Genomic DNA, 27,974 nt, shown 5'->3' with positions numbered 1-27,974 from the left:
GGCAGTGCCGCTGGCTCTCTGCCCGCAGCGGGGCCCTCCGCCGCGCTTCGAGGAAACGGTATTTTTGGGAAGGAAGCTGGGGGGTTTGCAACGTTGAGGGTCGCTGCGCTCGTGTGGGCTGCGGAGCCGGGCGTGTGGCTGTCCCTTGGAAAGGGTGACAGCCCGAATACTGGGTCTGTAAATCCGGAATTTAATCCATAAGGAGGTTTGAGAGGGTCGATTGGTGTGTACAGTTTGTAACCTTAGTGCTTGTGAGATGTTTTCATGGGTATTAAGTTTATTTTTTTCCAGTGGAACTTACTCTTGTGGTCACAGGCTTGTAACGCATCTAGATTTATAAGCAGCCTGTTTGGATGATAAAATCTAAACTCCCTTTATCAGTTTCAGTGGGCTCGTGCTGCTGAAATTTTTTTACTTCTCTGCTTCAATTTCATTAAACACATGCTTACATTCAACAAGTAGGGGCGGGACCCGAGATAAACAAAAGTCTGTTATGGCTGTAAATATTGAAGACCATGTATAGCAGTGCTTCTGTTTGCATTTGTTTGAAAGTAAGACAAACTTGCTCTGATCACATCAGAGAGAAAGCCTGGAGCACGTAAATATTTCTTAACAAGTCAAGGAGCACCTAGGTGATGATCCCAGAATGTTTGGTAGCACCTCAAGTAATGGTAGAAAAAAACCATGGAGCAGAACACTGCTGAAGGACTCTGGAGAAAATCCAGATCTCCTTTCTTTCCGCAGGGCAAAGTACAGCATTACTGATCTGCAACAGTATTTATAAACTCGGTCGGTCTCGGTGTGAGAGGAGAATGTTGTTTGTTGCTTTCTCTTTCTTTTGAAGGGAAGGGAATCTAGCTTCTGAACTTGCTTTTTTCTTGTGGTTTTGAGCAGGTGTTGTTTAAACAAGGTTATAACACAGAGTTGTATTTTTTTTCTGCCCTGATTCTGAGTTATAGATTGCTTATAAACAGATATTGCCAGTCATTGAAAAAGAGGATATGGACAAAGGCTAGGCTGAAATGATTCTTGGATTTTTACCTAGTTCTTCAGGAACTGATTCCATGTGTTAAAGGTGATTTAGGGCTTGTATAGCGTCTCATGCTGCCAAACAAGGTTATTCTGGACACAAAATACTATTGCAACACCTGGCCTTCTTAAGGGAGCTCTGTCTGTAATATAGTGATGTGATAGAACTATAAACAAAGACTGTTGTGCCCGTGCTCCAGATTGCAAATGGATGTATCTGGAACAGCTGAAGCGATTATGGCTCCTTCTTTCCTGCTGCAGATTATTGCCCACACAGCAGGCTTGGCAGGGCAGGTCATGTCACCGTCCCTATGCCACTGCAGTTTACAGCCTGCTGCACTTATGTAAGCTGAAATAAGTCACAACTTACGTTACTGTTGGAGATTTTAAACGGATATGTCAAAAAGTGGAATTGGTAATGCCACTTCCAGTTCAGTCTGCCTGCAGGTGTGTGTCAGAGCACCAACATTAGCAGCACCCCGGGCAGTAGCAGGCTTTTTGTGGACAGTTGTGATTTAAGACGCTTCCTCCCCTTGCCCCTCTCTGCCTTGCTGCAGGAGATCACTGCTCTCCCATTGGCAACAGCAAGGCAAAAAGTGTGTCTGAGCCTCAGCTGCCCTGTGGCTGACGGATGCAAACCCATCTTTATTACTAGCTTAATGTGAGATCCAAGACTTTGAGATGAGGTGGATGTGTGTTGCATGTGGCTGTCCTTGCCATACAGATAGTAGTAACCTCTGGCAAAATAGTGGATTTCTGATATGAGGAACATCTCAAATCACTGCAGTGTAAATCCGTTGGAGGTTCCCAAGGTTTCTTAGTATAATGGAGGTTAACATAATGTGAATACTTGTTTTCTTAGCCCCACTTAGCTGCTTCCTTATTTGGTCGTAGAGTCTAATATATTCAGGTGAAACTGTGCCACTAACTTCAACAAACGTCCTCCTTTTAACAGAGCAAATGGATGCTTTTATCTGGCCCTGTATGCTCAAGATGGGATTGGGAGACTGGCTGTGCTCCCTTCTGCCTTAGTTGGAGAATCATTAATTAGAGTTTAATTGACCACTTGGACATGCTTTGACAATGAGAATTGAATCCATTTTAGTATTGTGTATGGAACAGTCGTGCTGCTTGATAGTATCAGTGCAGAGTTACTGGTGACACAGGTATGAGACAAAGATCTATAGACCAAGGTATGTTAAATAAGAACTTGCTCTTGCCTAGTGACTGATTATACTTAGCCCCTTTAAACACTGGTTCTTGGAAACTTTCTAAGACACTTTTTGAAGTTGTCTTTGCTTTAATCATCCAAGGTAGCATTAGCAACAAAAGCTTGTGAGTGCTTACTTTGTGTCCATTTGCAGTTGGCCAATTAAATAGGAGAAATATGCTACATTTTCTGGTAAACAGGAGAAATACATTACATTTTCTGGCTCATAGTAGGGCAGCATGCTGTGGTTAATTATAATCAGTAGTATACAAGAATGTTTATGTCAGGTGTGACTAATATTTTGATCCACTTTTGTTTCTGGGTCTGACTAGAGACAAACTAGGCTGTGTTTTCCTTTCAGAGAGCTGGTACTTGGTGCATACAGAAGCCTTACTGCTGAGCAATAGAAAAGTTACAGTAGATCTAATTTTCCTGTTATCCGAATTCACAGATTTACTGAAATCTGCTCTCTATGAGGCTGTTCTAAGCAAAAGAACACAAAAATTGATGCATCTTCAATGTACTTCAGTTCTGTAGGGGGGTGGGATTTTGCCTGTAATCCTAATTGTAAGGGGACTCAGAGTTCCGAGTTTGATTTAATTTGAGGTTCTTATAACTCAATTTAAATTATTCGGATAATTTTTTATTAATATACAAGTTTTCTTAAAGAAGATGTGAGCTGAAATCAAGATCTTGATAATGTTCTTGCAGTGAGGTTAATGTGAAATGTTCCTTAGACAATAGTGTTAACTTTGTGTTAGTGCAGTAAAATCTGGGTAATGTTAACTGTTTCTGTTGCAGGTCGGGAGTTCCTTATCCCTTCGTTGGCACACAGGTTCATAGCAGAGATGGTGGATTTTTTTATTCTGTTCTTTATAAAGGCAACAATTGTTTTAAGTATTATGCATCTCAGTGGAATAAAGTAAGTTGAACAGTTTAAAGCTTTGTTATGTACAGCTTTAAGCTCTTCTTGCTCTTTGAGCTATCATGATGTATATATGGTATGCTTATGCATGTGATGGCACTTGATAATTGTCCCAAGTTGAGGAAAAAGCACCACTAGGTTAACCTCCTTCTAAATGCTGCTTGATTTTGGGTGGAAACAAAGAATTTGTACAGATGTCTTCACAGGCTCACAAATTCCTTACCAAGGCTAGATTAGACTTTAACTCTTTTTTGGGGGGCAATAGCGAGATTTTTTTCAAGTCCTATAAAAATTTCAAAGAAAAAGCATTGACAAATAAAGTTGGGGTTTTTTTAAACAGCCTTTAAAAATGTGCTGGATCTGTCTGGGATGAAGCTGATTTTCTTCATAGCATCTCCTGTGGTGTTGTGTGACCAAAACAATGCTAACCCACAACAAAAAAAATTCAGATCCCACATGTCACATATGTATGTGCTTTTAAAATACAGCCTGATTGCTAGGAATGCTACCATGCTGCAGTCTTTACGGGGCATCACTTGGGTTTCTTAGGAAGTATGATAAAACATCGTGTGTATCAACTATACACTAGACTGAAAGATTCTTCATTTCACATTTTTATACTTGGGCGCAATCATTTACCTCAAAGACTGTTGCTTTTTTATCTGCTTCTTTAATTGTAGATATCTTACTCCGTACCTCATTCAGTTCCTCAGCTTTGGATTGGTGTCGTCAAATATTTGGGTCTGATTGGAGGTGAGAGCTTGGTGTAGTCAGTAATTCCATTACTGTACAAATACATTTCAGAATCCAAGTTTTCTGCTAAAGAGCCTTCCAAATGTTGATGGACTGTAAGCTGATACTAAAGAGATAACATCTTTCAAACACCTTAAACTGCTGCTTGAAAGGTGTATGGAAGAGATTTAAATCCAAAAATGATAAATACGGCAATGTAAATCATCAGTGGGTTTTGTTCAGATAAGCATGCAATTAAAATGCCAAACTCTCAGTTCTGTTTAGTCATCAAAACCTCCAACTCTAACCTGACAGCTTGTATTTCCATTTTGGTTTTAGTAGTCTGAGAATGACACAAAATGAAGTACTAGAAAGATGGGGAACAACTATATGTATATTGCTTCTGTAACATAGTGAAGGTGATGGAAAGAGGGAATCTTTTTCAGTTAATTTACAGTATATAAATATACAGCATATACTTTTGCAAGAGCTACTAAGTTGCTTACAAGTAACTTCAGAGAAGCATTCTGGGGTTTGGGTTTTTGTTTTGGTTTTGTTTTTGTTTTTTTCTTGAGAGATGTGGTATGCTTGAGGCTAGGCTGAGGAGTTGTTATGAAATAAATAACATCTTTCCAGGCTCAAGAGGGAGACTTCAGGCCAAGGTTGTGTTGAAGGGAATTGCAGGTTGTGCCACACTATTTTCTTACTGACTTCTCTTTTTCAATCCTTAAGTCTGAATGAAGAAGAGGGCAAGTAGTACAAATATAGATGGACTGTTTTGAAGTAGGAGTGCACATTTCTGTGAGAGTTCTCTTTCCTGGAGAGTTCCTGTAAGGAAGAGACTTGAATGCTTTCCATTTATATAGAGTTAGATGATCACATGCAGAATCTCTTGTTTATCTCCCAAGAAATGTGAGAATTTTCAGAACAATTCTGCAGCTCACTACCCAGGGACACCATTGCGCAAAAGTGGTAATAAAGAATTATCTGTTCTTAATAAAAAAAGACAAAACAAACTAGGCAGCAACTCAGGAGGAAACCTAGTGTTCTGAATTTTAATGGCTTGTTTAGTATCAGGGAAGACAAAGAGCTTTTGTTCTTTTACTAATACCAGAGCTGAAGGAGTGAATTTGAGTACCAAAGGGGTACGATTGGTTTTGGGAGAAGGATGGTTTTAAAGTTCAGTCTTATTTTGTACAGGGACATCTCTAAATTTGCCATGCATTACATCATAGAAGAAATAGATGAAGATACGTCCATGGAAGATTTGCAGAAAATGATGATAGTAGCACTCATCTACAGGTTATTAGTCTGCTTCTATGAGGTAACTACTCTTAACTACTCATGAATTAATTGTTGTCATTTGTTGAATAAACATTTTAAAAAATTCTGTCACCATATTGGCCTATAAAATAAATCCTCTTTGTGGTGTTTTGGATTATGTTGAACTTTATCGCATAGTTTTGATGAAGACCAAGCTTGCTCGACCAACTCGTTGCATGGAACTGAAGTAACTTTTCTTTTACAGATAATCTGTATTTGGGGAGCAGGTGGAGCAACCCCAGGGAAATTCTTGCTTGGACTGCGAGTTGTGACATGTGATACATCCGTACTTATTGCACCCAGCCGTGTGTTAGTCATTCCGTCCTCTAATGTCAGCATGACAACGTAAGTGCTCTCTGCTCAGTCACGTTGCTTTCAAGTTAATAGCGTGGAAAGCGTGGGATTTGGAAGGAAACGCACCATTTCTTTATTTGCCTTTGCAGTAATTAGATGGCAAGAGCTGTTGTTAGATTCTGTGATCTAAGAACAAAATAGCAGTTACTCAATCACATGAATATTTTTCAGATTAGGTGGTAAAATAATCTCCTCTGAACTCTGGAGATTGATGCATGTGTGTGAGTGTGTGTGCTGTGCAAAACTGAAGCACCAAACTTGAAAGTAAACTTCACTACTAATGTAAGCAGAAAAGTGAAAATAAGGCACTGAATGTTTCATTCTCCTTTCAGGTCCACAATACGAGCTTTGATCAAGAATTTTTCTATTGCTTCATTTTTTCCTGCATTCATTACACTGCTGTTTTTCCAGCATAACAGAACAGCCTATGATATTGTAGCAGGAACTATTGTGGTAAGAAGAAATGCAGTCAGATGATACCAAAAGATGAGATTTCGAGACTGGTTTTGAACATCCCCTCCCACCCCCAGTGAACAAAGACCTACCCCAAAACTGAAATTGTGGTGTCTATCAGAATCTTTTGCCCAAATTAAATGGGAACTGATTCAGAAGCTGAAGAAAATGTTTTGCTCTGGTATGATGCCAGCAGCTACCTTCAAAGTATTGGAGTTTTTATAAATGCCAAAGAAGTCTGGGAGAAACAATCCGTATTAAATCTGGAAGTATTGACCTCCAACTGATGAGAAAGAAAGGGGCTATATGAACTGCAGAAAGGAGCGGTTCTGTTCATCGGTCTGTAGAAAGCAGATACCTAGAAATACTCGACCTTAAAAGAATTATCACTCCTGTGGTTTTGGATGCTGGCAGGTAACTAGAAAATCACGTTGTTTTCCAAGCAGTTTCTACAGTTGTATGAGGAACTCTGAAGGGAAGAGAACTGCAGTACTAGACAGTAAGGCAAATAAAGTTAATTAAACTGCCGTGTGTGTTTGTGTAGAAAGAGAGCAGTATTTATCATGTCCCTTATTATTGCTTCACAGATCATATTCCCTCACCTCTAAGTATTTTAGCAGAAAAAATGTTGTGAAAAGGGGTTTTTTTGCATGATTGTCTCAAGCATTGTCACTTATTTCACATGTCAGAGCTAATAAAGAGGTGAAATAATAGCTGCTTTTCCTCTGGGAAGGGTAAGTTACACTGCAGTGTTTGTGAACTGGCAGGTGTAAATTACTTTGAAGCTGTGAACAGTATAGATCATGCAAAGGAAAGGTAACTTTCTTGCTTCTGTTTGGAGTCAAAGCACTTGTCTATTTCTTGCATATAATACCAAGCAAAACACCAGAATGATGTTTCAGGAGCATGCAGAAACCATTAACTGCAATGTGTTATGGGTGTAAATCTACAGCAGTACAAATAGTGGTTATTTTCACTTTATAATTCTGGATCATTGTTTGTATATTCAGAATAACTTAAGTACTGAATAAAGAAGCCTAATATTTTGCATGGTTACATAGCTTTGATAATTTGTTTATTCTCATGTTGGCTAAAACTTCATTGCTACCCATCCAGGTCTAAGAGGAAGTATCTCTTACCCTGTAGAAAAATACCACCCCTTCCACAGCAGGTGAAGAAAAAAAAAATGATAGTTCAAGAACACAGACCCTGTCCCTGGAAATATGTATACATTATGCTGTTCTAAACACTAGCTTCTGGTTTGTCAGTTATGCGAGGTGGAGTGAAGGTGTGGTGTTTTTCTGTCTCGAGGATGAGTACTGGGCAGGTGCTGGAGCTAAGGAAAAAAAGTTAAATTTGTTGCCTTCTTTCAGATGTAGGCATCTGGAAATAAGTAAATGCACATAATCCCTCCACAGCTGCAGTGTCAGGATGTGACTATGTGGGTGGCACCTTAGAGGTGTGCTTTTAAGGTCTAGTCTAGCTTCTATTTATAGAAGCAGTGCTCAGAGCTCTACCTGGGTAAGACTCCCGTACAAACAGACGTTGGCCTTTGTCCTCCTGTCAAGTATTGTTCCTGGTTTGCCAAGCATCTCATTTCATAATGAGGGCACCTCGAGTTGCCAAGTGTTGAGCAGCATTAGGGTGAAGGGCAGAAGTGCCAGTGAAAACCCCCAGCAACTCAGCTGAAAAATGTTAAAGCATATGCAATTATGCAGGTTTTTTTCAGTTCTAGCTGTAGCAAGCAATCAGATCTCAACCATAAAGTGAGTGCTGTGGCTTAGCAGAAATTCAGCTGTGGGCCCCAACCAAACATGAGCATTTCCTCTCATTTTACTAGAATAACATCTGTTCTCTAAGAAGCTCCTCCAACTGCTACAGAAGCAGGAAAAACCCACATTACTCATTTACAACTGGGTGTACTTTTTCCTCTTCAGGTAGAAGGGTGGTGAATGTTTGTAACATTCACTTTTTTTTTTTTTAAATAGCTCTACAAAAATTAACTGCAACCCTTGCAGGCAGACATGCTGACACAGACACACTAAGCTCTGAGCTGAAGTCTACAATAAACCCCTCCTTCCTAACAGGGGACCTCTAACTAATTTAAGATCCTCTAAAAATCAGCAGAGGTTGGAGAAAGCATGATCTCGTACAGTTTGAGCTGCAGCTGCCTTCATGAGGAGTTAAAACTGACAGCCAATATTTCATAGTTTTTATTGATGGCATTTATCCCATGGTTTAACATGTTAATTATACTGTAATAAACATGGCTTTAATATTAAACTTTTCCTTATTATCCAAAGTCACCACAGTCCATTTCAGTAAATATAAAAATATATACTTAATACTTTGTACAATACTGGTTTTTGGTCCAAACAAAAATGGATCAGAAAAGCCAATAAACTTACTTTAAGAATTCCCAATTTTAAAGATTTTCTAAATGGATTTAGGCAACTTTGAATAATGGGATTTACATAAAATCTGAGACAATACTAAACAAAAATGGCCGTAACACACAAAATTAAAATTTCAATTTCACAGATTTGTTATGCCAAAAAAAAGTACATAGAGAAACAAAATTGTATTTACACATTTCATAATAAAATAACAAAGGCGAGACAGGTGATAAAGGGCTGTAAGAATGAAAATATAGAAATAGCATATAATTATTAAATGAAGAACTACAGATCTAACAAGTCCTTAGCATGGATCATCCTTTTATCAGTCTTCCTCTATCAGAAAATTTTTAGTGCACAATACACCCAAACTCACTCACTTCACACATACACCAGCACAAACTCCGCATAGAAATCATTCGTTATCAACATTCTCTACTCTATACAGCATCCCTCGCTGATATAATTACATTTCGAGGCGTCAGTAAACGCAGATGAGCGCACATAGTGGTGCAGATGAAGAGGTATTGTACAAGCCATTCACTGTGCAGGCTCTACTCACGGCTACAGCCAGACCATGCCGAGTCAGTGAAGAAGGAACTTCCTGGAGTCTAAAATAGTTTCGCTTGAGAACGGCCCTGTTGCCAACTCTATCAGTTACCAAAAAAAAAAAAAAATCTAACCTGGGGCGAGGGAGGGGAAGGAAAGGGCAGCAGAGTTTTCTATTCCTTTAGGCAGATCTGACTTCAGCTAACCCAGCAGGAGGTACGATCCCAACAACTGAACAATGCGGGGTAGTAGCTGCTTCCAAAGTTGCTTTACCAATCGGGCGATTATTTTCTACGTCTAAATGCAGTCTTTATCTTCCGACCAGAAACTGAAGATCCAGAGGCAGAGAACACATTTTTCCCATTTGTCCTGTCAAAAGAAATGAGTAGTTCAGAGTTCAGGAGAGGGTAGCTGAAAATTCAGCAGCAGCACTGAGCAGATGCTCCAGAACAACCGTTTCATAGTCTCATCTCACTACTTATCAGCTGGCAACAAATGGCATAGGATGAACTGGAGGAAGAGAGTTCCAGAAAGCAAAAGCAATTAAATCTCTCTTATTCAGAAGGTAAGTAGCAGCATATGGATATAGATATGGATTCTACCTTGCAAGAACAAGACAATTTCACATGCGTTGATGTGTGATATTTCTGACAACTAGGCTCCTTTCAAAATACCATTGCTCAGTTAGCCCAGCAGGCCAATACACAGAAGGATGCCAAATCTATTTTCAAAATCCAAGGTTCATCTGAACACCTCATGATTTAACAGCAGCAGAGGCTGAACACTGTCCACTGATAATTACCCAAAGCTCAAGTGAAATACTGATATGGTCTCTTACCCCACTGTAAATGTTGGAGCCTGGCTGAACGAAAATCCTGAAGAGCCAGAAGGCTGTGCCGGTGCTGCTGGTGCAGGAGGATTTGCACCAAAAGTAAATACTCCAGGGTTATTTGGGAAGTTGAAATTAGAAGTATTACTTCCAAACTGGAATACAGAACCTGGGAAGATGGGATGGAAGCAGACGGGAGTAAGAAAGTTGAAATTTGAATTCATCCTTTCCAGCAAAATCATCATGTTCTTCCCATTATCTTTAATGATTTTTTTTTTTTACAGATCACTCAAGACAACAAAGTTGGGGGAGGGGAGTGCAGCAGAAGTGCCAGATTACTGCAGGAGTAGCACATGAAAAAGTAATTCGCTTTACTAGAGAACCATAACACTGCTGGCACACTGATAACAAATCATTTGCTGACTTTCTGTACCACCATTAGGGTTTATACCTGTGCATAATGAAGTTTATTAATAAAGTCTTAAATTGTAGTATTGAATCACTTTGATTTATATATAAGTAAACTTCCTTGTGTTCATGCAGTCAATCTGGGGGCTCCCTTTCATTTAATGTGCTAACAAAGCACCTCATCTTAAAAAAAAAAAAAAAATTCCTACCATCAAAGTAACTGATAAGCAACATAGACAACCCAGGGAGATTTTTATCTTTAATCTACTGATTAGTACAAAAGTGTCAGTTACTTTTAATGGAGGCTATTTTGTAAAACTTCTAAGAGGGAAAAAAGAGGCTTTAAGTATTTGATGTGATGATATAAAATACATAAGGATCATTCTCTGCCCTCTTCCCATGGTATTTTATAATCCATTAGTAACAAGAACTTTAAATAAAGTCTTAACCCATAATGCTTAAAAATAATTCTGACCCTATTCTTACACAACAAAGCCCCCAATCCAAATAAATTGCCCAAGCCTGTTAACAAAGTCAGATAACTAAGAATTACTCTAACAAATCCAAAAATAATAATTTTGCAGTGCCTCCGCCATTTTGCTTTGTACATTTTTACCAGTGGGTTTCAAGACTACCTTTTAATCACTAGATTCCTCAAGAAAATAAAGCCCAGTGTTTAGTGGTAGGGTTGCAGCCTCCATGTCTGCTCAGCCTGTGGTGGAGAAGGCTCACTCACTGGGAAGCTGGCATACCTGTGGCATATCCTTCACAGTCAGGAGTGAGACGCAGATGACCTAACTCCATACCCATTATTTTTATGGAGGCTAGTTCTTACACTTAGATATGTGCACAAGGCAGAATTCTTCTTTCTCCATATAATTTAAGGTGCACTTCATGGAAAATAAAATATATAATCTTTGAGACCAAGAGGGAAGAGGATGGTGGGCACTTACCAGCACTGGGGGTACCAGAGCCGAAACCTGGCTGTTGGGTTGCTTGCTGTCCGAACACAGCGGGCTGAGTACTGCTCGTCACCGAGCCGAAAGCAGGAGTGGGCTGAGCGCCAGCTGAAAACAACGTTGTCGACAGCGATCCAAAACTTGGAGCGCTTGGCTGGCTGGACCCTTGGCTCTGGCCAAATGCTGGTGGCTGGCTGGCGCCAAATGCTGGGCCGGCAGTAGGCGCCGGGGGCCCAGAGCCAAACAGAAATGAAGAGGACGACCCTCGGGGAAGAGAAGAGAAATGTCAGTATACGCTGGTGTCCCCCCTCCCCACAAGAATGAATCTAGAAACAAAGGTTCTAAAACCCCATGTTTCCCAAGTCTGGTAGCTGAATACTCATCTTAATGTCACACTAATTGCCTGAGTATATAAAACAAATTCTACCTCTGCTGTAACAGGAACTGCACCTCTTCTTGTAAACAACATGAGAAACACCATGTTTACGAGAGTCAAATCTCAAACACATCAGTTGTCTAGACTCAAATCACTGCGTTAATATTCACCTTCTAGAAACAGATGCTCACAAATAGTATGTTTTAATTTGTATTTACTAAAAGCTGTTTATATCACACGCAGAGAATATGCATTCAAATTGTATTTTTCAAACATGCAAAATCCAGCTCCCAATTTATTAGGATTAGGAGAATGGGAATATTTCTTGTCAGCAACTGCACCTTTCCCTGCCCAAGTGTTTACCATGATCAACTTCCAGAGGCCAAATCAAGCTTGCAATGATCTCTCTGTACTCAAAAACACAGTTTAGCAGAATAATTCTCTATGTAACATCAACAGACAACCAGCTCATTTGTTTAGCTGCTTTGGTTCTGCATGGCCAGCAGAAATAAAGAAACGAAAATACACGACTGAACAGTGACTCTGAACACATGCAGCAGATCTGCTACGCAAAAGGGGACATTTCAAACAGCACTGTTGCTGCAATTTGAGCAGCCTTCATGCAACAGAAAATAACCACTGTTGCACCATAACTTGGAATGCCTGACTGGTTTTCTTTCCAAGAAGATGAACAGAGATACACGGTAAAAGTTAATACCAAGTTGAGGGCTTCTGCATAAAAAAATCCTTTGTGAAGATGTTTGACATACAGCTTCGCCTACTAACAAAATGACACTGGAAGTTACTGATTTGTGAGCAGGTTAAATTGATCTGCTGGTGGTTGTAATTTAGGACTGTTTTCTCTCTGTTTCTGATACACAAAAAGCCTGCAGATTTAATTTCTGTGAATGACAAAGTTAAGCAATCAAATAAAACTAGATGATGTCTCTTCCTCACAGGTTCAATTTTACTTCCAACATACTCCTTAGGCTAGCAGGAATACAGACGATTTGCCAGATTTAGTCCTGTGTCGTTACTGCTAGATTCATACAGTGGGGTAAGGAACATAAAACGTGAAGAAACTTTATAAATTCTTATCTCTGTATTTTCTAAATTGCTAGAAAATTAAGAAAAAACTGACCATAATGCTTACTAGAAATCAATCCTTAAGCAGCAGCAATTGCATGAGAGGTACTGTATTTACATATACTTTAAGGAAGGATTTTGCAAATCTTGACATTATTTATAACACTTGAGAGTTTTAGGTATGGGAGAGAAAAATCAGGAAAGTTGTAATTCATTGATTTCTAACCGTAAGCACCAGACTGATAGCAACAAGAAGGAAACTATCAGTCTCACAGTGAAAAGTTCCTAGTCAAATTGAAATCCAGTAAAGGATTATCCTTTGCATAAAACAATGCCGCTGCCAGTTCATTCCTAAACTGTATTTCCCAGACTGTCTGTGAAAAACTGAGCCCAAATTTACAGTGTTGAACATAATCAGTCAATATTTTTCTCTACTTCCATGTATTTGGCCTACACCTTCTCTGAAGGAAAATATTCATGAAACAATATTTCCTTGGTCCACTTGGCAAAAACAAGAACAGCATCTAAATAAAATGTACCTGTTGAACTTGATGTGGTTGTGGCTCCAAAGGTAAAGCCTGAATTTGCTGCATTGGTGCTGCTGGCTCCCGAACCAAAGAGAAATGAAGAAAGAGCCGTGCCGGTACTGGAAGATGTAGTTGCTGGTTTGTTTTCTTGAGAGAAGCCAAATGACTGAGATGCTGCAGATTCTGCAGAATTGCCAAAAACAGAGCTGCTCACAGTGTTGCTGGGTTGTCCAAACACGAAGGGAGCGGGAACTGGCTGAGGATTTGAGGAAGAGATGGCACTGCCGAACACGCTGCTGCTGTTGGCTGAGGTGGTGGGGACGACTGTGTTGGAGGAACTGGAGCTCAAGAAGCTGAAGGATGGCTTTGCTGCTCCTTGGTCTGAAAGGAAGAACAGTACATGAAACACCAGAGAAATGCCAGATAAAGTACAGCTAATAGATTCCCGTTTCAGTCACCATACAAAGGGCAATCCTGAACGACACTTCAACTACTATCCCAGCTACTGTTGCTTAAATAAGATCCAGATTTAATGTGCTGACTGCTGCCATCCACAACTAAAGGAATGGAAGAATTGTGAAGTAGGACAGCACCACTGCAGTCTAGGCTTCATCAGCGACAAACACTAAGCATTGGCTGTCATTACCTGAGTTCAGGTAATAACCGGTACTTCTGAACTCTTCAAACAAAAATATATTTTCAGATGTTCTTAGAAGAACTTCAATCACCTGTGACAGTTTTACGGCTTTTCTCAATGGAGTATTGAAAAACACAGCGATACACTTTCATTTAGAGCTTGTTCGAAGACACAGCCCTGTGCCAACAGCTCTGAGTCAAGACAAGCCTACCATCCTCCAACCTAACTCTTCCAAGCTAAAGTTCATTGTACTTAAGCACCCGCAAGACCTGTTTTTAGAAGCAGAGAACAACTCTCCATTAAGACCACTGTTGTACAGTACTGGGTGCAGTTTTATAAACTTAAAATAGAGCTGTCTTTTAACGTAAGTCATTCTTCAGCTTATCCTAAGCTGCTGGTCTGATTATAAAAATCTCATTATTAATTTGTGATCTTGTTTCAATTTCCCACTATCTTTTTTTTTTTCCAGCAGTTATGGCCCCTTTTCATCCATGTCATTTTTAAGGGACTATAACATTCTTCAGAAAGTCTGTTAAAATTTCCCTTTTGCACAAGGTGCTTCATCAAATTTCCATGACTAAACCGAACTCCAGAACTTTACGTGGCTGATAAAAAAAAAAAAAAAAAAAGAAAAAACCAAACCAGACCAAACCCAACCTCAAAACCCCACCACCACCACCCGCCCACCAGTCTTCCCTTCCCCAAAGCCCAAAATCCTCCAAAAACCTGTCTGTTCAGTAGCAGTTAGGAATACTGTGATTAAAACCAGTATAACCCTATGTATTACTTTTATTCAGGGTTACTTACTGATGTCTTTTTCTGTATCACTTCAGAAAACAATTCTGTTCTCTAAAACACAGTTGCTAAGTCATACAAATGGAATCCAACGAGAATTTTTCCATACAGTGATCACCACTGAAGAACTTTAATCCTCCCACTGCAGACTTCCAACAAATTAAAGGAATACAAAACTCTGTAACATCTATTAAGTCATTTTTATACCTTTGTACCAGTAGAAAAACAGCAGTACGGCCTGCAGCACAGCTGCAAGTACATGGGAATAAGATATTCCCACTTTAATTATAAAAAACAATGCTAGTATGAGGCCTCTATACTGCACCACGCCACAGATTTTACCACCAGCTGTGCTGCTACTAAGACAATACAACTTCTGTGTTCATAACAGAAGCGATGCGGGTTCCTTACGGTGTGGCGATTTTGTCTCAGACTAGTATTAAAACTTACTGAAATCTAAACAGGACTTGCTACATATTGTCTGCACACCAAAAACCAGAACTAAAGACATGCTGAAGGTAGTAATTAAGCCTTTTGTAAAGCTCTAATGCATGAATATATCAGATCCCATAGATTTAGTCTAGTAAGGCTTCAGAGGTGTATCAATAATATAATAAAATAATAATAACACGAGCAGACAAGTGAAGACGAAAGATGTTCCATTTACCTGAAGTACTAGGTTGTGTCCCAAACGCAAAAGAAGGCTTTGCCTGCTCAGTTTCCTTCTCCGATGGTTTAACAAAACCAAAATTGAACATGGGTTTTGCTGTGCTCTCCTCTTTGGTATGCTCAGCCGTCCCAGCTGCAAAGATAGGTTGTGCCTTTAACTCTTCATTGTCAGCTTTCTTTCCAAATGCTAACGGAGCAGCAGAAGTGACAGAGTCCTGTTTCTCTTCTGTCCTTCCTAAAACAAACTGCGAGGCAGGCGCAGACTCCACATTGCCAAAAGAGAAGCCTCCCTTTGTTGAAAGGGTTTCATCCTTTTTCTCATCTGGCTTCTTAAATCCAAGGGCAGGGGATGCTACCTCCTTTTCTGCCTCAGTTCCAAAAGTGAAACCACTGACTCCAGTTTTATTCTCATTGGTAGCTATGGAAGAAGTAGAACTCGTGCCAAAACCAAAGCCTCCCAGAACCGGTTCCTCTTTCTTTTCCTGCTGTTCCAGGCTTGCTGTCCCAAACTGAAATGTTGAAGGAGCCTGACTGCTTGCAGATGGAAGTCCTAAGGCAAAACTGTTAGCTTTGCCGTCTTTTTTACTGTCTTCTGATTTAGAGTCTGAGGAAGAAACTCCAAATTTGAAGTCCCCTGAACTAGTAGGAAACTTAAATCCCCCAGTCACAGTGTTGGAGGATGCAGATTCAGATGTAATACCAAACTTGAAGCTCCCTTGTTCTCCAAATTTAAAATTTCCTGTGCTACCAAATGTGTGAGAAGATTCAGAGGAGGACAACTGGACACCAAATGTAAATGATGGCATTGCAGCATTTGTGGACACAGCAGCAGTACCAAAACCTGCAGAAATAAGTAATAACAAGCATTAAGTTTGCAATATATGATGTAATATGTGTAGGCTTTAGCTACATGGCTGGGATTTCAGTCCTGAACTTCCCAGAGTCAAAACTGTTTAAAAAAGAAAAAACACAAACACCACATCACAAAACAAATAAGAAAACTCCACACTTCCTCTCTACATACACCTTTTTGCAATGATGTTCTTCTACCAACCACCTGGCTTTGAAAAGTATTCTGCTAGTTTCTTTGAAAGATCATGCTTTCAGTCTAAACTCCAAATGAACATAGCGTAAGGCTTGTAAAGAACAACTATGTCATTAAGCTTTTCTCTAAAAAGCATAATGTTTTTCTGGGGAACGGGTGTGGAAATGTAGGCACATGACCTTATCTAAGCAACACTCCTAGATGAAAAATGAACAATTTTGACATACTTCAAAAGAAAAAAAATTGCACTTAGGAAAAAAAAAGGAAAAAAAATGCAGAATGCACACCTTTGTTTTTCTCAAGTATTACCTTTGAGCTCTGCTTTGGTGCCTGGCTTTGCACTTTCACAGGCTACACATTTTGTGGCTTCTGGTTTGTTTGTGACCAAGCAGACCTCACAATCCCAGCTTCCTTCAGGCTTCTTGAATTTGTCTAAATCCAGAAATCCTCCAGAAGAAGCAGAAAATGCAGAAACACTGCTACTGGTGACAGGCACTGAACTCCCTGAGAAATAAGTAAGATAGTTAATCATCCTGCTTAAATGATAAAGTCAACATGAACTTTTTAAGAAACTCTTAAATGTTCACTGAATTACAAAGAGGACAAGCATAATGGTAAAAACCCAACAAACTGCAAGTTAATTTTAGTCAGACTGATTCTTCTTTATAATCTATATATGATTTTAAGCACAAATTGAACCAATGACGTTTAAACAGCAACTACAGTTCATTCAATACAGCTACAGAGTCTACTTCAGATGTGAAGTAAATGTACTTGGACTCAACTAAAACTAACAGAATTTCTGCTGATCCCAGTAACCTGTAGTCAAAGTTAGCACCACTCAAGTTAACGATCACTGTCAAGTGATGTGAGGCTGAGAATTTACCGGAATGATTTATCACCAAATCCCAGGGTCAGACATGTTCAAAACTACATCATAACAAAAAACCAGAGAGGAACTCAAAGCTTCCAAACCCACAACTCTGTGCTCACTACACAAGCTACACTGTCTTCAGCAGCAGCAGAAACCTCCATAACGAGGCCTCAGAGGCAACACTCGCCTTCTGATTTTTTCTTCCCTGTAAAGGAAGAGATGTCACTTGATGCCGCAACCCCAGGACAACACTTCAGCTCTGGAAGTGTCAGGACTGGACAACTAGACGGCACAAAAGCATCACATAATTGTCATGTTCACCTATACTTCTAAACCACTGACGGTGGCATTTAAGAGAGAGGCAGAAGATAATGTCTCAAATTCAAAAGAGTACAGACAGGAATAGGTTGTCTCTTCCACAGCACACCCAGAGAATTTTTATCCTCTTATTTTACTTGCCTCACTCATCCCCTTGAGATGTAATATAACTGTGCAATTCTCTGCACCACAATGGTCACGGCAAACCCCTCACATTTCCAAAATTCTTCCTTGCAATGGCTAGAGTCTCAGACGAAAGTGCCAGCTGGGCACTCTGAGGCTGTAAGTCCATGAGAATAAGCTCCCTCTGAAATGCATTACCTTATCTGAAGAAATTCCATTCTTCCTGTACAGGATGATTAGAAAAGCACAATCTAGTTGATCTTGGACTTTTTTTCCCCCAAGGATATATGTGAAGGTGTTTTTTGACATAATAGTATACTAAATTAGTATATTAGTATACTATTATTTTGACATAATAGTATACTAAATTAAGAGCCAATAAAAGTTAACACTAAAATAATTATTCATGCTTTAAAAACAATAAACTCACCACATTCAAAATCAATTCTAATTACATATAATGGGAAACAACCCAGCACTGCATTGAAGAAGGCACCCACCTACCTGGATGCAGTACTCCAGGTGGGGTCATATTTTGAAAGAGAAAAAAACAGAGTAATTTTTAACTCTTTCTATGGAGTTCAAATTTTTCCCCAATGAAAATGAGTAAACTGGTTTTAAGTTAATTAATGCATGCAGTTTAGTCATCTTTCCCCACCAGCTGCAAAGCAGGGTGTATTTGCTTCAGTTCAGCTCTGCACTAATACACTGCACAATCGGTTCAATTCACGTGACAGGCTGGAATCTTGGCTGAGACCTCCAAAGTGCCTGTAACCACTCCTGCAAACAGGCACTAATCCATCCTGTGTAACACACAACCATGCTGCTGAAAATATTTTTTATATACAACATATTTTATTCCGTAAGTAATACACAGACAACAGAGAAGAGAAGAACGCACCTGGTTTCTCAGACTGACAAGCTACACATTTGCTGTCTTCTGCCTTATTTGATACAAGGCACACTGCACAGTCCCAAGAGCCTTTTGGCTTCTTAAATTTGTCTCCAAAACCCAGAGTGACTGTCGTGTCAGTGCTGCTGGAGGAGGATGTCACTGTCACCGAGTTGTCTGTGACCACTGGCAATGTCAGAGCAGGCACTACTCCTGTTCCAGGCTTTGGTGTCTCACATGCTATACATTTTGTAGCTTCAGGTTTGTTCTGGACCAGACAGGTATCACAATCCCACGTGTTGGGTGCTGCTTTAAATTTGTCTTCAAAGCCCAATGTCCCTGCTGTAGGGACTGCAGCCTTAGAGGTGACACTTTGACTTGAGCTTATTGTCTGTTTCGTACTCTCAACTGTTGACACTTTAGCAGCTTCACACGTTACACATTTGCCATCGGTGGTTTTGTTCTGCAGACACAGGTCATGTGTGTCAGGCTGCCAAAATGAGGATGCTTGTTTAGAGGTGTCTTTACCTGCAGAAAAACTACTTATTGCAGGCCTCGTATAGACCTCTGTGCTTGTAACGGGCTGTGCAGATGAAGAGGAGTGTGTTTTCACAGATGTAAAACCTAGAAAAAAAAACAAAAAGGAAGAGATCTCACTGAGTACCTTCACTACATGCAAGTTACTTAGAACACTAAACAGCATAAATTTAAACCAAGTGCCAATGGTTACAACTATACATTCCGACTAACTGCAAGAGGAAGTTCCTGGAAATCTTATCTAAAGTGATGAAATTTCATATGCTGTGCTGGGACACATTTATTTAAAACTCAATTTAACTCTTAATTTCTAAGAGTCTTAAATACCAATCCTCACCGGTAGATACAAGTGTGAACAACCAGTACTGAAAGCTGACTGTCCATCATTGACTAGAAATAATCCAATTTCATTTTAAGACACCATGACCAATCGAATCAAATTTCTAAAGCTATTTCTGTCATAGTAGATGGCTCACATTTACTTTAGTAGCTGTACAGCAGTTGATCCTTGAACCAGCAATCTACATGGTACTTCCCCACAGATACTGACTCTTCATTAAGTAATAAAAATGAAGACAACAGAACAATCATCATCTATGCTCCAAATGCACTGGACACAGGCCAATTGCTTATTTAAAAGCGGCAATTTTAACAGAAAGAACCACCAATATGGAAATACTAAAGAAAAAGCTACAGCAATTTCTGTGAAATAGCAGCGCAACTTATTTGTAAAGCTAAAATTAAGAGGGTTTTTTTAATTATTATTTTGTTGGTTTGGGGTTGGGTTTTGAATATCAGAACAGAATGTCTTTGAACAGTGTGGATTTAGAACCTGCTTCTCTTAAACTGATAAAGAAAATGAATGTCACTTCACTTAGGTGTTCTTTCCAGGTCTTTCCTTTAAAACAACACAGTGTATTTTCTCTCACTTACATCTTTTCAATAGAAAAAGGTGCTGTCTTCTTAAGAAGTGTACAGATTTGACACTTCATTAAAAAAAAGTCCTGATGCAACTGAAGCTTATGGGAAAAGAACAAGTTCAACAGTAACTTTTCTTAAAATAAAAACATCACCTAATACACACTCTTTATTAAACACTTGAAAACAACTGAAATTACTTAGTAATAAAAATTAGAAAAGGGTTTTTAAAGGGAAACAGTCCACTTCTACTTAAAATTTACATTTGAATCCATAGTAACTGTTAACATTAAAGGACAAAAAATTTGCAGCTTTTGAAGCAACTTCAGAAATGAAATGGTCCTTACTGTTCTCAATTTCCAGAGATGGTGAAAGTGGGAGAGGAATGTTCATAAAGCATTGTACAAACATCTCCTTTCCAATTCCAAAAATTTTATTTATTTAAAATGAAACACTGACTAGTTGATCTTTATACTTCATTTACAATTACATCCTAACACATAAAGGAGAAGCACTGCATCCGGTTTGAAGTTACAGTTTTCCTTTCAGCAAGAAAAGCCACTTAGGATAGAAAGGGAGATCAACTCTAAAAGAAACAGCATTTAACATAATGCTCTCCTACGTTTGTGTTCACAGCTAATATTGCATTAACTGTGACAAAGTGGGTTTTGTTGTTCTTGTTGTGGGTTTTTAAATTATCAGTGCAGTTATATGCTAGCGTATTTTTTGCAATATCTTTTTTAAAGGAGTTCATTATCTCACCAGGGCTTTTTAGAATGTCCAACACGCTTCCTTCCTTTAAGAACTTCGCAGGCTTGGAGGGGCTATTGTATTCTTCTTCTTTTTCTTTCTTATTGCTGGTGCTGTTTACAGTGGTGGTATCTTTAAAAACAAAATAAAAAAAACTTTTCACAAAGAAATCCACTTAAAAATATATTCACATTTGCCAGCAACAAGAATTTCCAAGTTTCATGCTCCTTATGTAAAAAATCTCCAAAATTCTACCTTGTTTACAACAGCTTATAATTAGAATTTGGTTAAAAGCAGGTCTGTCACTGAAAACACACTTTGCCTGGAATTATTAATAGGCTCAGGAAGGACAGAATGAGTATTTAATACACAAAAAAAGAAAACCAGCACTTCAGATCTGAAATGCTAAAATTTCTGTTACCTAGAGTAAGTAAGGACATCACTGGTGTATCACTGGATCCAGAAAGCTCTGCTGATTTTACAACAGGAACACTAAATGTAAACCCAATCTGCTATGAAAAAGAGAGATTTTTTTAGATTCTGGAACTAAAGAAACTTTCATCAAATTTCATACACAAATAGTAATCTGAAATCCAGTCTTCAAACTTGGTATACATGCTGGATGACAAACTATAAGCCAGAAACCTATATATTTTTTCCCCACTCAGGGCCAATTCTGCTTTAATGTTCTGCAATATTCTACAAAAGCCTTGAGAAAAGATTGAGCTTCATTTGTTTTACTTACAGACAATGGAGGTAGCACTTCCGCCTCAGTAGATTTCACAATTGGAGATGAAAATCTGAACACAGGACTGCCAACACTACTTGCTGGTTGTACCTGTATTTTCAAAAGAATTAAGGTTTGTATTTAAAAGAGAAACACCCTGGTGCAACAATAGCAGCTACCTAAATTCACTATCCAACCGATGTTCTGCAGTGAAGTTGGGAAATCTATCATTTGATATTTATTTCTATTCCACAGATAAGAGTTATAATAAAAGGAAACGAAGCTTGCAAGTGAGCATATAGTACAGTGTCATCAAAACCACATCCCATAAACCAAGAGGAAAAACTGAGATGCTACTTAGATCTAGATATATTAAATATACAGAAAAGCAGACCAGGCAGCTAAAGCACCTTAAACTAACTCAGCTTAACTATAGTCACAGCTTCAGCAAATACCTCAACATGTTAAAGCAGGTATCTGCTTCAAAATATACAAAAATGTTTCAAGTACTCTGGAACAGATGAATTTATTTTATGGCAATAACATTCAAATTGTTGCACCTTAGGCTCCCATTCTACATTAGGCTTATATGATCATTCATGCTACTCTATTTTAATAACTTGGCATAAAATCCCAACAAAACCTCCATAGCATTTGAAGCAGTTAAACAATGACGTTAACTAGAATTTGCAAAGTATAAAACGGACAGAGGCCGAATCAAAAACTTCAAGCCTCCCCCCACCTCCAAATCAGAATACAACCTTGATTTATCCAACAGGATATAAACTAACATTAGTTAGTTCATAGGCACCATGGAAGAAGTTAACATGAAACAAATCCGATGTATACTCACCCTAAAGAAGTATTCACGATACACAACAAAGATTTACCTTGTTCATCACTGCTGTTGAAACAGTGCTTGGTGATGATGATGATGAGGCAGGACTACTGGCAAGAAAACTAAAGTTGAACGAAGGCAGCGATGCAGTACTGATGGGTAGGGGTACTTTCGGTAGTACTGGTTCCTCCACTTCCTAGGTTTAAATTTTAATTGTTGTAAATTTAAATTTTTCTCTTTCTTTAGAGAAATTGCAAATTTTAATTTTTATCTTTCTTTTACAAAGTTGCAAATTTTAGTTTTTCTCTTTTACAAGACTATCTTCCTACCCTATCCCAACCTTAATTTCTTAACAAAGTTAAATATAACAAAGAGGTCTATATTTTAAGACAAGGCAAGTTTTCAAAAGGAATCCTAACATCCGTACATCAGTCTGCCACATCCTTTTCATTTATGGCAGGCCTGTTTCCATGCAATACTACATTAATCAACTGTCCAGTAAGAATACTGAAAGTTATCTCAAAATTGTTACCTGGGCAGAACAAAGAGAGGCACGGATCAGATTTATTTTTGTTTTCTGTACTTTAGTTATTAAAGATCTGGAAAACATCATCCTTTATAATTATCTTCCCATCTCTTCAATTAAGAGTACACTCTCAAGACAAATGAAAAAGTGTTCCTCTTGAAAAATTAGGCAGGACAGCTGCCAAAGTTTCTGAAGTCACTACTGCAGTGAACTTGGAAAAATGTAATGTTTAAAGAAGTATGCGGGTTCCTTTGAGTACCAAAAACTCCAAAACAAACCAAAGCGCAAAACACCAAAAAATAAAGCCTGACCAGCAGCACAGAAGATTTACTCTGGTAAATCTAGTCTATATCATGTATCCAGATGCAAATTTAAAACTCAGAAACCAGTGTACCTTAAAAACTTCTGCTCTTATCCTTGCCTTTTAAACTATTTGATTACCAAGACTAGATTAGTTAGTGTTTAAATGGGAACAGCCAATCTAATCACAATTTGCACAGTAGTGCCAAGATCTACCCAGAAGCGACTCAGCAGAGACGTAAGTTGCTACTACAGAAATTCAGACCACTTGTATTATAGAAACTTTCCCCAGTATTTACTATTTCTTCTTCCTGCATCAGCCTGAAGATTGACTTAAATCTTTTATGTTTAAGATGCAATAGTAGGCAGCGTACATAACATCCAATCAGAAAAATAATCTTTGGGTAGTCGTGACTACAATTTTATTAAACGGACTTTTCCCATTAAAACAAGAAAAAAGCCCTCTCACAATAAGTTTGATTAAGTGACAAAAATTGCCAATGATCATTAGCAGACATGCAGAACACTGTTTTCTGCTTCAGACTCTTGGCCTGTATCTTTCCTCCACGTCTTACACATGAAATAACAAATTAAATAAATTCTACTTACTTGGCACTTGTTTCAAACATCATTCCTTTATAAAAACTCTACAAACCTCCATGAAAATTCATTCATTCAACTGCTAGTGTGAAACTTTATAGCATGAAGCATCTCCAAGATAATATAACTAAAGTCTTCAAAAATATAAAACCAAAGTTGAGGCACTTAAAACAGATAAATAAATTGGAGCCTGCCCTGAAACCCACAGCAAAAACCCCACAAAACTGAAGGGGCATTATTATAAATTACTATGGGGCAATAAAAGACTTCAGTAGTCTCAGTGAGAGCAATCAACCTAAGAGTCCCTTACCTGTTGATCTTGTCCAGGTTTTGATATATAGTGTTTTTCCCTTCTCATTTTGCCACCACCACCCTCTCCTCCTCCTGAAGACAAACCATTGGATGCAGGAGTACCGAATTTGGGGTAGGTCAAATTGCTAGCACAGAATAAAAATACACAGGTTGAGGAAAGTGGGGGGAGTTGAAAGGAGGATGGCAAGAAGAAAAAAATGTAAAAAAAAATCAGCTTATCAACTAATTTTTTCACGCTATTACAGCCACTATTAGTCCTAGAACTGACACCTTCTAATTGGAATCAGAAAAAAACATTCCACAAGTTGCTAAATGCTGGTAAACATCTGATGTTCTAAACAGCAAAAGCTGCATTAGTAAGAGCAGTAATGAGAAGGACATACATAACAAACAGTCACAACATCCATAAAGGAATGATGACTAAGCCAGAAAACCTGAAAGGGAAGAACTGATTTAGATTGCTATTTTCTAATGTTTCCTTTTAATAGTCCAGACAGTGGAAATTTTGACTGCCAGTTCCCTGATTCTGTGATGAGCACCTATCTTTGGAGGGATACAAAAGAACAACTAAAAATATATATGAAGAGAGAGAGAGAGAGAGAGGAGAGGGGAGTGCGCACATATGTGTGTGCACACATGAAATGCTGCCAACAGCTCTTATGGAGTAGAGAGGCTTAAACTTGTGTGGCAAGATAATACAGCAAAAGCTTCAGAAGCAGCTCTGGCTTTCCTGAGGCCATCAGCAGAAGCAGCAGAGGTGTTTGGGTGTGCCAACATTCCAGAAGTCTTTTCAGACACAAATACAAATCCTTTTTGTAAAGCATACAAAAGCATTTCTCTGTTCATCACAAAAGCCTAGATCCAAACCAGAAAGATGTCCTAATTCAAGTGGGAAGGGAACAGAAAAAGAAAAAAAACCCCAAAACTTCAAAACAAACAAACCAACAGTCCACCACCCCCCCAAAAACCACAAAATTGCCCAAAAGAGAACTGAACTAGGGAATAACAACAATAAAAAGCAGTATGGCATCAAAATTAATTATCCCTGGAAAAAACTACCATATCAAAGCTTATCCTGCAGCCAAGCAGTCAGTCATTACAAAAGTACATTTGATCACAGCAGCAGACACCAGGTCAAGTTTCCAGAAGGCTGAGGAAGATAATTGGTCTAAACTTGTCAGTTACTTGCAAACAGTCTGCTTAGCACTGTAACCACTGAGAGGAAGCCAGATCCTTAAGGCCATATGCTCAAACTTTTCTCTAATCCAAACTGACAATCAATTTGAATTCTGAAAAAACATCTTATGTCAAAATAGAGCTTTATTCAGACAATTATAGACTGCCTATAATAGCCCATACTCCTTTTTTCTGTTAACAGCTGTCAGCTTCCAAGGGGCAAAGACAGTTTTCAGTCTTCAAGCAATTAAGTCCCATCTACAATTCCGACTCAGATTTAAAAATTAAATAGCCTTTGGTAGGCTGAACAGAGATACACCGACGTACCACAGGTTAACTGCAGAAAGGGAATCTGGCCAGCTGCCTCTTATCAGTGTTGTGCTACTGCTCCAGAACATGGCACCAAACAGAGACTACCTTTATAAAAGAATTTTTTTAAAAGGAGCATCTATTCTACAGACAAAAGCAGAACACAGCAGTAAAACTTGTGAACCAAATAAAAACCAGTTTTCTGGATCTCCCTTCTACATGAAGAAGAAAGAAGTTCTACCGAAGAAAATTTAGAACAGTTTGAAAACCGCAATTAAAATCTAACATCTGTTTGTACCTATGCCAAACCTTAGAGCCAATCACTTACACCCCTGAAAAGGTCACTGTTGTGAAGTCAAACTATTAGAAGCCAAAACAAAGGGTTGGTTTGGAGGGTTTTTTTGCAAGCCAAAGAATGCTCAAGGCAGCATAAAAATTGCTTGGAAGATGAACACAGAGACAACAAAACACAATTCTCTGCTGCTACGCTTTGAAAAGGACGAATCCTCCAAAACAGGTATCCTTTGAATACAAAGTGTCTTAATTCAAGCACTATCCAAAAGACTAGTTGCCCAGAAGGGAGAGCCATCAATATTATCTAGAGGTGAAGTCATTCTACCTAAACCAAGCAAGCAGTATAATGCAAGACAATCTCTTCAAGAAGAAATACAATTATTAACTCTGATGGAATTCTGTGTTTTAGACACTAGTTGGCACTTGGCCTCATATGATTCTAAAGGACCCTTGTTTTTCATGCAGACTCACACAGCAGACAAGTGACTTTTCCATGAAAGGAGAACTAATCTAAATATACTCCTGAACTGTAAGCCACTTCACCTTATAAGAATATTTCAGAAAGAATAATTCCTTTAGGACAAAGGGTTCAGAGCCCAAGCAATTAAATAAAAAGCTGAAACTAATAACTGCTCCCCTAAATGAACATCAAGATGCACAAATGGTTAAACTCATAATACGATTTTTTTCACTGTATTTTCCATTCCCTTCACTGAGAACTGTTACTACCCTCCTAGAAGAAGACAGACATGCAGACTGTAGTGACAAAGGAGATCCAAACTTTCTTCTTTCAATGAGATAACTTTCTTTTCAAGCGTTTTAAATTAATAGATGTCATACCTTTCAGACGGTTTTACTTGCTGTTCTGCAGGGAAACTCTTCTCTCTCACGCCCTGCAAGTTAAGTTTGATTTCAGGATTTATTTGAATGTATTTATATATTACATACAAAACAAAGACAAACAACCACTCATGGTTTGTGTTGTTTGGTTTTTTAAAATTTATACCACTAAATACACCTTGTCTACTTAAGCTTCTTCCCTAACAACTATGACAATCCACTTTGATCTCTAGCCTAAAAACCCCATAGATTTAACACCTGGTCATTTATACATTCAGACTGATACTGAAACTATGGGTGGGTTTTTTTCTGAAAGAGATGACAATCTTGTTTTAAGGAAAGTTTATCAGAGACTCCATCTATACCAAAGCGATCTGAATGGGTAATTAAGCTTGTCAGAAGTCTCAGTCTGAGCCAGTAGCTCACCTGAAAGAGTTTATACACAACATCAGCATGTTCCATCAGTGACACCTCTGTGCACAGCAGCAAATGAAAAGGAAAATATTGTTTCTGTATCTTAACATTCTTTCACTGAGAACAGCCCGACCCAATAGCACATCATCATGTTCTGAAAATGACCACCAGCCACTCACTGTTTCAAAAATGCAGTTAAATGCACAAAACCTCCAAGTTTCTCTTCCACAATGGTTCCCAATGTCTTAATGCTTACCTCAAACATACTATCAGTACTCTTTGCCAAGAAACAGCACCTTATTAGAATAATCAGTTAAAGACATTCCAAGCTTGTAAAAAGCAGGCAGATAAGGACCAGAAAAATTACTTACTTTGTGCTTTGTATCTATCCTCTGGTGAATTTTGCTGGAATCAGTAGCTGGAGACAGAGATGGTTTAAAATACTGGGTCCGACCCACTGATAGAGAGATTGGCTTTGGTGTCACGAGCTTCTGGACAGGTGGATGCTGTGATTCCATCTTTGAAAGGGAAGCAGCAATCAACTTATTCTTGCACCCACCCAAATTACCACAGCATTTACTGATAAAAAATGTTACAGAACTATAAACCTCCCAGTCTCAGCACCCAGTGAAAATTATTTGGAAGTGCTGAAAGCATTTAGTTTGCAGAGGGATATCACCATAAAACCAGTTATGAAATCCAAAAAGCTACAGAAATAGCCGAAGCCTGAATGAATCCTATTTCAAAATTTGGCAGCTAACTTCATAGACAAAATAGTTCAAGTTACTATGATCAAAATAACTCATGTTACTATAATACGCTCCCATCTCTTCCTCTCTTCTGCCCACATTGTGATATTTCTTTTTACTGACTTAATCCATTAATTTAACGTTTAAAGTGTTAAGCAACTAATTATACAGGCTT

At 38.6% G+C, this 27,974-nt stretch overlaps 2 protein-coding genes across 2 annotated transcripts in view; one reads left to right on the top strand and one right to left on the bottom strand.

Annotated features, from left to right (window-relative positions):
- Positions 1–1,425: 1,425 nt before the first annotated feature.
- FAM8A1 (family with sequence similarity 8, member A1) lies at positions 1,426–6,370 on the top strand. Its single transcript, XM_010079041.1, has 5 exons — positions 1,426–1,444; positions 3,041–3,161; positions 5,097–5,220; positions 5,425–5,564; positions 5,906–6,370. Exons 1-5 carry the CDS (start codon positions 1,426–1,428, stop codon positions 6,048–6,050), a joined length of 549 nt encoding a protein of 182 aa, XP_010077343.1. The 3' UTR covers positions 6,051–6,370.
- A 1,861-nt stretch (positions 6,371–8,231) lies between these two features.
- Positions 8,232–27,974, bottom strand: part of NUP153 (nucleoporin 153kDa) — a 39,367-nt gene continuing 19,624 nt past the window's right edge. Inside the window, exons 10-23 of the mRNA XM_010079040.1 lie at positions 27,422–27,568; positions 26,637–26,689; positions 24,016–24,142; positions 22,332–22,475; positions 21,460–21,552; positions 21,136–21,223; positions 20,727–20,846; positions 18,519–19,133; positions 16,612–16,806; positions 15,256–16,098; positions 13,169–13,537; positions 11,162–11,431; positions 9,810–9,969; positions 8,232–9,340 (exon numbers count right to left, since the gene is read on the bottom strand). Coding sequence (XP_010077342.1) covers positions 9,256–9,340; positions 9,810–9,969; positions 11,162–11,431; positions 13,169–13,537; positions 15,256–16,098; positions 16,612–16,806; positions 18,519–19,133; positions 20,727–20,846; positions 21,136–21,223; positions 21,460–21,552; positions 22,332–22,475; positions 24,016–24,142; positions 26,637–26,689; positions 27,422–27,568 — 3,309 coding nt within the window. The 3' untranslated portion in view covers positions 8,232–9,255. The remainder of the gene's footprint in view (positions 9,341–9,809; positions 9,970–11,161; positions 11,432–13,168; positions 13,538–15,255; positions 16,099–16,611; positions 16,807–18,518; positions 19,134–20,726; positions 20,847–21,135; positions 21,224–21,459; positions 21,553–22,331; positions 22,476–24,015; positions 24,143–26,636; positions 26,690–27,421; positions 27,569–27,974) is intronic.

The sequence above is a fragment of the Pterocles gutturalis genome, unplaced genomic scaffold (assembly GCF_000699245.1).
Source record: "Pterocles gutturalis isolate BGI_N339 unplaced genomic scaffold, ASM69924v1 scaffold30208, whole genome shotgun sequence".
Lineage (NCBI taxonomy): Eukaryota > Metazoa > Chordata > Aves > Pterocliformes > Pteroclidae > Pterocles > Pterocles gutturalis.
The sequence above is the reverse complement of the archived record's forward strand: the minus strand, read 5'-3'. Positions and strand labels throughout refer to the sequence as shown.